Consider the following 10876-nt stretch of genomic DNA (forward strand, 5'->3'; position numbering starts at 1 on the left):
TCTCATAGATTTCTTTATTGCTAACTACTTTATATGTGTCTTTCTGTCTGTGTCTGTCTCTCTCGGTATGTGTGTATAGAGTGCATGTATGTGTATGTGTATATATAGGTGTGTGTGTGTGTGTGTGTGTGTGTGTGTGTGTGTGTAGGTCTTGGCATATTTGGGTTTCTTCCCATGTTAGTTTTAGAGAATCCTGGTGACATTTTGATGAGGTCCCACTTGTCATCTTCATCTTCATCTTGGGACCTCATCGGAACATCACCAGGATTCTCTGAAACTTACACAGGAAGAAACCTGAATATGCCAAGACTTACCCATGAAAATCTATGAAAACACACACTCACACACACACACACACACATTTTTTGCTGATAATGAAAATGAAGGGAGACTAGTGAAAATGAAGGGAGTATAGTTCTATTTCAAGCTATTTAGCTCTCATCAGATAGCCATACCCCCACTGCGATTTCAACCCAAGCAGCCTAGCTAGGTTTCTTAACTTTTTCTCTTGTAAATCTCAGCATCTTCTGAGGGAAATGACTAGAAGAGTTCTTCCCTCGTGCCATGTCTGAGGGAATAAAATTGATGACTCTCTGCCCAATTTTCTCAATTGCTGCCTTTCTTCTGCTGTCCTCTTCTCATCAAAGCAATCTATCTTTTCCTTGCCTTTTAGAGTTTTTTTCCCTCTGAAAAACTATTTTTTTTTTTTTTAAAAAAAGTTGTGATTAACCTATAACAGTGGTGGCTAACCATCCTGCCTGGACCATGCGGCCTCACTGGTCTGTCCGTGTGGGAGTGGCAAAACCAAGCAACATTCTAGTGCGCACGCACATACCGGCATCCGAACTTCCGGTTGTCCAGCAAACATGCGCCTGACAATCAGCAGCCTGTTGTGCATGCGCACAGAGAAAATCTGGAAGTTTTGAAAATCTGGAAGTACATGTGTACCGGAATGCTGTCCTTCCAGGTTTTGCAGCTCCCACATGTGTGAAGGCCAGATGGCTGGTGCGCATGTGTGCCAGGGAATGTGGCAGAGGAGCCAGCGAGGCTGTGCGTCCTTCACAGTACGACTCTGTGTGGCCTTTCTGGCATGCGTTCCATTGGCTCACCACCACAGACCTATGAGGATGTACGAGGGTTGCCCAGAAAGTAATGCACCACATTTCTTTTCTCAGCCTACAGTAATGGTATGAATGCAAAACTTTAGATATACATTATTTGAATTGTCAGGAGTGCGTGTGTAAATTTTTGCATTTCTTCAGCCAGATAGAGTAGCTGCAGCCATGTTTTGAAATGGCATCTGAAAATGATGCACGTTACAAGCAGCGTGTCATCATAGAATTTCTCACTGCGGAGAAAGAAACTGTTGGGAACATTCACAAATATTTGTATACAGTTTATGGAGAATATGCAGTCGACAGAAGTACGGTTAGTCGCTGGGCACAGAGAGTGAGGCCGTTAGAAGATGGTGCGGCAGAGCTCCATGGCTTTGTGACCAGAACAAGGATTGGTACCAACAGGGCATACACACCCTTGTGTCTCATTGGAGGATGGCCATAGAACAGGGTGGAGATTCCGTGGGAAAATAGGGAATGTAGAAGAAACATCATTCTTTCTTCTGTGTAAGTTTCATTGTGTCCAGTAAATAATTGTTGAAGAAAAAAAACATGGTGCATTACTTTCTGGGCGACCCTCGTATATACGGTTAAGGCACCAAGCTAGAAACAAGAGATTGTGAGTTCTAGTTCTGTCTTAGATATGAAAGCTAGCTATGTGATCTGAGGCCATCCACTCTCTCACAGCCCTAGAAAACAAGCAACGGCAGCCACTTCTGAAAAACCATGCCAAGAAAACCACAGGAGCTTTTCCACCTAGAGACCAGGAATCAAAATTTCTAATTTTCTAAATATAGACCAATTTCTTTCACTTCTGGCAATTAATGGTACTGAATCTCACTGCATAGAAATGGACAAACATCATTTCCCAAAGAGTCTGTCATGAATGAGTATTTAAAACAAAATCTTTTCGCTGTTTTCTTTCAGGTCACAAAAAGGAAGCTCATGTGTTTTAGTTTAATACAGTTCAAAAAAAAATATTTTCAAAGGGATAGGACAACTAATGCATGTTTTACATATGGTGGCTGTGGATGTCAGATGGAGCTAATGTAACTATTATTTTTCAAGCTGTTTGCAATTAATTTGAGAGAGGCTTGTTCCTTATTTAATTTTATCTGACAACCTAATAAAATTCCCCAGTAAAAGCTTTAAGCCTATCATAATGGGGGGAACACACAGTTTCTGGGGGACAATAAAATTATAGAAGCTATCCATTCGGGGTGTGTTTTTTTTTCCTGTTAATCATAGGCACACAAATGAAGTAGCATTGCAGACGTGATATGTAGTTGCTAGGCATTCTGTTGGATGTAGTATAATTTACTTCTAAAGAAGCAAGCTTGCAGGTTGGATGCATAAACTCCTTAAACCTTTCGTAAACTCCTTAAAACCCACCTCTGTCGTCAAGCGTGGGGGAACTGAAATATCTCCCCCTGCCTATGTAGTTTTTTGTGTATGATATGACTGTATGTATGTTTTTATATATTGGGGTTTCTTGTTTTTTAGACTTTTTAAATGTATTATTGTTATTTTAGATTTATCATTATATATTGTTTTTGTCATTGCTGTAAGCTGCCCGGAGTCTACGGAGAGGGGCGGCATACAAATCTAATAAATAATAATTATTATTATTATTATGCACAGGCCACGCCCACCTCAGGTCCGCGAAGGGAACAATTGACACAATACACCACATGATGGCAATACGACATGGCAAGTTTGACATCTGTGATCTACAAGTTGGCTGTGGTGCCCTTGACTTTGAGATGTTTCATTCATTATAATAGCCAATTATATTTTTAAAAACCCCAGAATAATAAATACTTTACTTTTTTAAAAGAATACACCCAGTGATCTGTTAACTTCTATTATTCAGTTTCAATCAGCTTGATTGCAGCCTGCATAGGATTGCCAGACTTCCAGCAAAAGGAGGATATATTCTCTTTTTTATCCTCGTCTTCTTCATTTAGCAGGCATAGCATTAAATCAGGTATTATCTGGCTCTTTGAGTATTTGTTCCTAAGCAGTTTTCTCCACTACACAGCGTTTCCTAATCGCAGCTTAAAAAGCTCAACTGAGACCTTAGTTAGCTGATTAGCACCCTCTCTTGCTGCTGCCTGAAACTGAGAAGACCTTAATCAGTTTCATGCTGAAGGCTTTTTTGCCTCTTAACCTGCCCTAGCACATTCTAGTGACTGAAAAAAACACTCTTTCCAATGCTAGAAAAAGTAATTTCCTATACACATATGCCTAAATAATTTTTTTTAACCAAGGTTATTTACTTTTTTTTGTTTCTTACAAATGCCAGGAAAATTAAACAGCGTGATCTCCTTTCTTTCTTCTTTCCAATTGTGTGCATCTTGGGATGAATACTTCAATGGGGAGATCAGTAATGTGTTCTCCACCACCACCAGTCCATGTATTCATATCTGTTACTATAACACATAAACATTAAACAATCAAGTGAAGAGAAATATTTTTGTTAACAGTGTATGAAACATTATAGCAAAGCGACTTAAACCGTACTGGATAATTGCAATGCTAATGCATCACTTGATTTTCCGTCACACAGTTGCAGCATACAATTATGCATATGTGTATGTGTGTGTGAGAGAGAGAGTGTGTGTGTCCTTATGCCTGATCCATACACACATACACAAATACCAGTATGTGCACAGAAACAGTATTTCTCTACAGTCCTTTTCGTTAGGGACTTTCAACCAAATGGATAATTTTCATTTTAATGTGTCAACTGGATGAAAATCAAACTATAAGAAGCCTGCACCTCTGTTTTTTTAAAATATTTTTTTAATTAATTTTAAATGTTAAAACACACAAACTACATACATACAACATAAAAACAGTGTCCTGTGAAGATGCACCCATCACCTGACAACATACATATATACCCCACCACCAATTGGAGGGTCTGTACTAACATCTTTAATATTCTTCTAAGCTGGAATCTGCATTCTATTTACATATCAAAGAGTGATTCTAATTTATTCTTTATGGCTAAATCACAAATTCTACTTGTCATATAACCTCTCACCATTTCCCATCGTTCCATCAGTTTTTTCAATTTATTTTCATTAGACATATTTATCTTTCCCTCCATAATTTCAAAGCAAATGTGGTCCACCATGTACCGATACCAATTCTGTATCATCCATTTTGCTGCTTCTTTCCAACCCAATACAATTACTGCTTGGGCGCTTTCCAATGCTGCTACTTTTATTTCTTTAAATTCTCTTAAGTCTTCCTTTTTTTTTTTACCAGTACTGCCATTTCTTTTGTCTCTGTTTTTTTTTTTGTATTGTAACTTTTTTTTCCTATTTCTTTCCTGGAACCAACTGACAAGCAGCCATTGTCCCTTCAGTGAGCACACTGAGATTACTTTGACCTCGTCTCATCAATCTGCCTCAAATGGATAATGATCTGTAATCACTTTCTTTCAGGGGAGTCAATAAATTTGCCAAGGCCCCATTATTCTCTGAAGGACTCCTTATGTTCGTTCCCATTTGTGCAAGGATACTCTTTTACAGCACTAAATAGCCGCACACATGGCACATTCTGTTCAGAGACACCAGGCTCTTGTTCACTGTTGATTTTCCATGGCTCTTGCACTCGAAAAGGGTGGCTAAGCATTACATGTTGGCACTCAGTGGGATGCTGGCCCAAATCATGCCACTTCAAAAGCAGCCACTCGTCTCATTCATGCTGACCTGCCATTAGGTCACTTTGTATGGGGCTTGTAATTGATGAGTTTAACATGGAGTGCTTTCCCTCCCCCACTTCTTCTGTTAACAGGGAACTGATCAGAATGAGGGTGTGTGTTAGGGTACTGATGGAGACAATAAACCAGTTAGAAACATAGAAGCATAGAAGATTGATAACAGAAAAAGACCTCATGGTCCATCTACTGTAGTCTGCCCTTATTCTATTTCCTATATTTTATCTTAGGATGTGTTCAGCCGGGCTCTCTGATAGGAGCCTCCCGAAAATTCAAGGGTACAAATTTCAGACACACACACACGTTTGAAAATTCAAAACAATGTTCTTTACCCCAAAATTCAAAATAAACTAAGCACTCTTTTTGTATTGCAAAGAGCACTCTTCCCAAAACAACCGGGTAGTCTGTACAATTTCCCTTAAGCAGTCATTAAGTACTTAGCTAGCAGCTGTGAAGAAACTTCACACCCCTTCTTCTTCCAATAACACACACACGTTGCTCTGCGTGAAAAAGCAACAAAGTCCAGCAACACAAGTTTCCTGACGAACTCCGATCAGATATTCTTCCACAACGGCCAAACCCACATGCTGCTATTTATAGCAGCAGCCCTAATTACTGGAGCCCCACCCAAACACAGGTGGCCTCACTTATTTCCTGTAATATGTTCTTACTTGGTCTCTTCTACACATAATTCTGTGCTTGCGTGGGTCCAAAACGTCATCATCTGAATCAAGGGAAGATAAGGGAGATTGACTGCCTGGGCTGTGTGCCAAGCCCTCCTCTGCCGAGTCATTCCCACCTTCTTCTTCGTCCAAGGAAACTAAACTCTGAACTGATTCTGTCGGCAATAACACAGGCCTGTGACATGTTGAATTTTCCCCTACATCCACCTCCCCATTCCCTGGGGCAGGAGTTGGGCCAGAGCCAACCACAACAGGATGGATATATGTTTATCCCAGGCATGTTTAAATTCAGTTACTATGGATTTACCAACCACGTCTGCTGGAAGTTTGTTCCAAGAATCTATTACTCTTTCAGTAAAATAATATTTTATCACGTTGCTTCTGATCTTGCCCCCAACTAACCTCAGATTGTGCCCCCTTGATCTTGTGTTCACTTTGCTATTAAAAACACTTCCCTCCTGAACCTTATTTAATCCTTTAACACATTTAAATGTTTCGATCATGTCCCCCCCTTTCACTTCTGTCTTCCAAACTATACAGATTGGGTTCATTAAGTCTTTCCTGACAAGTTTTATGCTTAAGACCTTCCACCATTTTTGTAGCCTGTCTTTGGGCCCGTTCAATTTTGTCAATATCTTTTTGTAGGTGAGATCTCCCTAACTGAACACAGTATTCCAAATGTGGTCTCTAGACAGCAGGATCACAATCTCCCTCTTCCTGCTTGTTATACCTCTAGCTATGCCGCCAAGCATTCTACTCGCTTTCCCTACTGCCTGACCGCGCGGTTCTGCCTTAAGTTACTAGAGGATACTAACCTTCTTCTGTGGCTCAGAGCCAACATGAACATCAAGGAGGGTAGCAATGGCTAACCTCATTTGCAATGCTTTGATTAGCTTCTGATTAACTCTCCTACTTTCTTTCCTGGAGCCCAGAAAGAAAGGAGGAGTGGAAGCGATAGACTTGGTTTCTCATTTGTATTTTCTGAAGTGAATAGATGAATTAAAACAGTCTAAGGATAAGAATAAGAGTTTCAAGGAATTTGTGGAATGGATTAGAATCTGCAAGAGATGGAAATCACACATGACTTCTAAAGAACTATATGAATTCTGATTTTAATTGTTTAACAGTAGAATCAATCACCTATTTTCAACATATCAAAGGAAATAAATATTAAATGTAGTCATAATAGAAAATGTTCTAATTGCTTAACTACAGTTTGCCCCTTTGCTACCAAATTAAAGGGTGTTTTGTTGTTGTTGTTGAACAACTAATATTACAGTAGTGTTGAAGTGCTGTGGGTAAATCCTGGGATTTCTTCTTTCATGCAAAGTTATAAGTGTAGCCTTACATACTGCTAATATTCTGAAAAAACATTTCTATCAGCATATGAATGCTCCAAAACTGGAAGTTTTGAAGAAGATGTTGGATAATTATTTGTCTGAAGTGGTGTAGGGTTTCCTGCCTAAGCAGGGGGTTGGACTAGAAGACCTCCAAGGTCCCTTCCAACTCTTTAATTCATGTTGCAAATGATTTAGATGAAAAAGGTGATGCATATCGGCCTCCATCTCTTTAGAAGGCTCTACAAAGTTCTAGTTAAATTTATACATACTGTACATAGACATAGCTATCCTTCCTTTTTAAAATGTCTATTCAAAAGTAAGAGGACTTACTTTTGAAGCCAGAACTTCATAAAATGCTCATATTGATCCAATTGCCAAGGCACCGGGATCCAGGTCTTCAGTCTGAATGAAGAAAATAATGTATTCTAGCAATATTTGCCATACATTTCATATGATTTCAAAAAAATAGTGCACTAATCTCAGAATTTGAGGTTATAAATAATGAAATATGTCCAAAACATGAATCAGACATGACACCAAACTGTCGACTCCCTTCCCAGATATGCACATTCTTATGGTTAGGAGATGGATTAATATTTCTATTCTCAATTTATTTATCCAAGCCAAGAATTGTTGTCGGGTAAAAAGGTAATTTAAACCCTTGATCAGTTCTTAGCAGAGACTTTTTGGGTCCCATTGTCTGTGCACTATGCAATACAGTAGAACCTTGACATACGAGCTGCTCTATATACGAGCATTTCGAGATGCGAGCTAGGAGGGGAGGGATATTTCTGTTCTACTTACGAGCCCAAATTTGGGATACGAGCGCTCACCGCCTGTCCCTGTCAGCGGCCCAGCCACCTTCACCCACCCGGACAACCGCCAGAGGGGCTCCTCCGGAGGGGCGCACGGGGAAGGGCTTGAGCCACCACCTTCTCCCTTCCCCTTGGGAGCGCCGCACCTCTTGTCTGCCCGGCCCGAGAGGCACGAAAGCGCCGCTTATGCCGGGTGGTCCGCCTGGAATGCCAGCAATGCTGTCGGGCCGATTGCTGAGCGGGGGCGGGGCGCGGGAGGAGGCAGCGCCGCACCGGACCCATCAGGCTGTTCCGCCCAGGATGGGGCTCCTACGAGCCCTCGACGCGCATGCCCAGGGAGAAGCCGCTGCCCAAACCTCGGCCGCTCACCAAGTGGGAGCAGTTCACGTGCCTCAAGGGCATCCAGCCTACTCGCAATAAGCGCGGCACGCTTGTCTGGGACGAAGCCGCCCAAGAGTGGAAGCGGTGCTGGGGTTACCGCCGAGCCGACGGCGACCCCTCCCGCGAGTGGCTCATGGAAGTGCCCGACTCGGCGGACCCCATGGAGGACCAGTTCGCCAAGCGGCGCCACGAGAAGCGCGAGCGGGTGGCGCGCAACGAGCTCAACCGCCTGAAGAACCTGGCGCGCGCCCAGCGGGGCCGCCCGGCCGCTGACCTCCACCCAACGGGCCACCAAGACCGAGTCGAGATGAGCCGCGTCGCCGCCCTGGCTCGTGTCTCCACTGCCTCCCGGGGCCGCTTTCAGCCTCGCCTGCCCAAGGAGCCTGCCGTCGCCCAGACCAACACGGCCCGCGGCAAGAAGCGGCGCTTCCAGCCACTGCTGGGTGACCTTGAAGGGGAGAAGAAGCGGCACCGGGAGCTGGCCCGCAGCCTGAGTAGCAAGAAGCCCGCCCTGGACCTCACCCGCACCGTCAACAAGCAGCTCCGTGAAGACGGGTGAAGGTGGCTGGGCCGCTGGCAGGGACAGGCGGCGAGCGCTCGGAGGGGGCGAGACTTGGCCTCCGCTGCGGCTGCTTTTTGGGCTTGCACGCATTAATCGCTTTTCCATTGTTTCCTATGGGAAACAATGTTTCGTCATATGAGCTTTTCAACTTATGAGCCTCCTTCCAGCACCAATTAAATTTGTAAGTCGAGGTTCTACTGTACCCAGATTACTTAAGTGAAAAATGTGCAGTTACATTATATATCCAGACACAATTATGTTTACTTTGAAAGAGGAATAATATCCTAGTTCATACGTTACTTTGAACAGACCCATGAAGAAATAATGGATGTCTCCAGAGTGTTGCATACACATTTCTTTAAACTCTTATTATCGCCCCCGCCCAGTGAAGGGCTACGAAAATTTTTACTACCACACTATGGGCGTGGCTTATGCAGGATGCCCTGCATTTTCTTTCAACATATTTCAGTGCAAATTGGGTGCTCTGGGGTGGAGCTCCATTTTTGCTACCACACTGCATCCCCCCCCGTCTGAGCAGAAGCCCACCCCTGCCCCAAAATAGCAGAGATTTGAAAATAATGGCAAGCCAAATACAGTAATACCTCATCTTTTGGCCTCCAGGAAGGACGTCTTCGTGACGTCAAAGCTCTACCCATGGAATTCCCTATTGGGATTTCCCACCTCCTTTCCAGCCTCCAGATTGGCCAAAAATGCTGCCGCTGATTGCAAAAATGGCGCTCTGCTGGGCGGCGCCGTCCAGCTGGAACCTTCTGAAATGGCCGGGCGCTTCTCGGCGGCCTCCGGAACCTGAACCCAAACCCGAACTTTCGGATTCGGCATTCAGGAGAACGCCGAGAAGCCCTCCAAAAAGTTTGGGTTCGGGAGAAAGCCGAGAAGCCCCCCGGCTGTTTTAAAAGGTGACAGCCGGGCAGCGGCGCTCAGTGGAGCACCATTTTGCGATCTGCGGTGGGTTCAGAAGCCAAAAAAAGTTCGTAAGAAAAGGCAAAAAATTTCCGAACCCCTGGTTCGTATCACGAGGGGTTCGTATCACGAGGTACCACTGTACATTTCTTTAATATCTATGCATGATGTAATATCTCTATGTCTGCTGTTCCACCATATAGAAAGACATTCCCAGGTCAGTGTATGAATTGACCTTATATATAGTCAGATCAAAGATCTGAGCTTCTTAATTCCAAGCAACATCTGTCCAAAGAACTGTCCTTCTTTTCCAGGCTCTCTGTTTCCCAATGGGTTTTATTTTACTATCAGGCAGGCCTCCTTTGACTCAAACCAGAATTGCTTTGTGGTCCATTTCTGGTTGGTGTGTTCTGCCATAAATTTGCTTGCAGTACTGCCAGGATTATGAATTATAAGCATCTCAGAAATAATTTGTTTCCGCTGTGTTAGGAGTTCCATTGGAAAGTTGCCTCCCATTGTAACTCATTAAATGCTTAATTGATGTCATATAACAGAAAGAACACATAGAATAGAATAAAATAAAAACCCCTTTTGAAGTCTCAGGAGTCCCAAGTGAGCTGTAGTTGAAATCGTGGCTGCTGCCATTTCAAAATTGAGTTGCAGCCTTCTAGGCATTTCTCAGTGCCAGGGGCACTTGGGAACTCTCCTCTTTGAGAATTGCCTGCAAGGGTCCATATCCTGTAATTACCGAGAAAAAGAAAAAAGAGAAACATTCCAAATTGATGAAAAATATATGAACAAATTAAGTGGGAATCCCAGAACAGATTTGAATGTAATGCATTTTATCTACTTCCAAAGTTATGTCATTTTGCTTAATTGCAATCGTCTTAGAGAAACAAATGACATACTCAATTAAAGTACAAAAATAGCACAGGAACAGCGTTCATTATTATACTTCAAGAATTAAATTAAGGGAAAACAGATCCTGAAGAGTACTGGAAGAGAGGGCCTTATCTACAGTTGGCCATTGTCTGCGAGAAACCCACGGTTACTCAGTATTATAATAAATCCTTTAAAAAACTTAATCATTTTGAATTTTTAAAATCATGTTTTTTTAATATTGAATGAGCAAAAATGTACTAGGTCCCAGGGTACAGTTAAGAAAAAGGAGAATAGCATTTTATTTGATTAATGTACATACATTAAGAATAGCTAAATGTATTAATTTTGGTTTAGTTACATTTACTCATCTTTTCAATCTTAAATTTATTTTGTCTATTTTCACATTGCTTTACAAATTTAATTCAAAAGGGCTATTTTATATGCAAT

General features: G+C 42.4%; 1 protein-coding gene across 1 annotated transcript; it reads left to right on the plus strand.

Moving 5' to 3' along the window:
- The first annotated feature begins 1293 nt into the window (after nucleotides 1-1293).
- On the plus strand, nucleotides 1294-8623 carry LOC139165452 (ribosome biogenesis regulatory protein homolog). The gene is made up of 2 exons (XM_070748626.1): nucleotides 1294-1423; nucleotides 7983-8623. The coding sequence occupies exons 1-2, from the start codon at nucleotides 1294-1296 to the stop codon at nucleotides 8621-8623; spliced, it is 771 nt and encodes a 256-aa protein (XP_070604727.1).
- Nucleotides 8624-10876: the final 2253 nt, after the last annotated feature.

Source organism: Erythrolamprus reginae, chromosome 3 (assembly GCF_031021105.1).
Source record: "Erythrolamprus reginae isolate rEryReg1 chromosome 3, rEryReg1.hap1, whole genome shotgun sequence".
NCBI classification, from domain to species: Eukaryota; Metazoa; Chordata; class Lepidosauria; order Squamata; family Dipsadidae; genus Erythrolamprus; species Erythrolamprus reginae.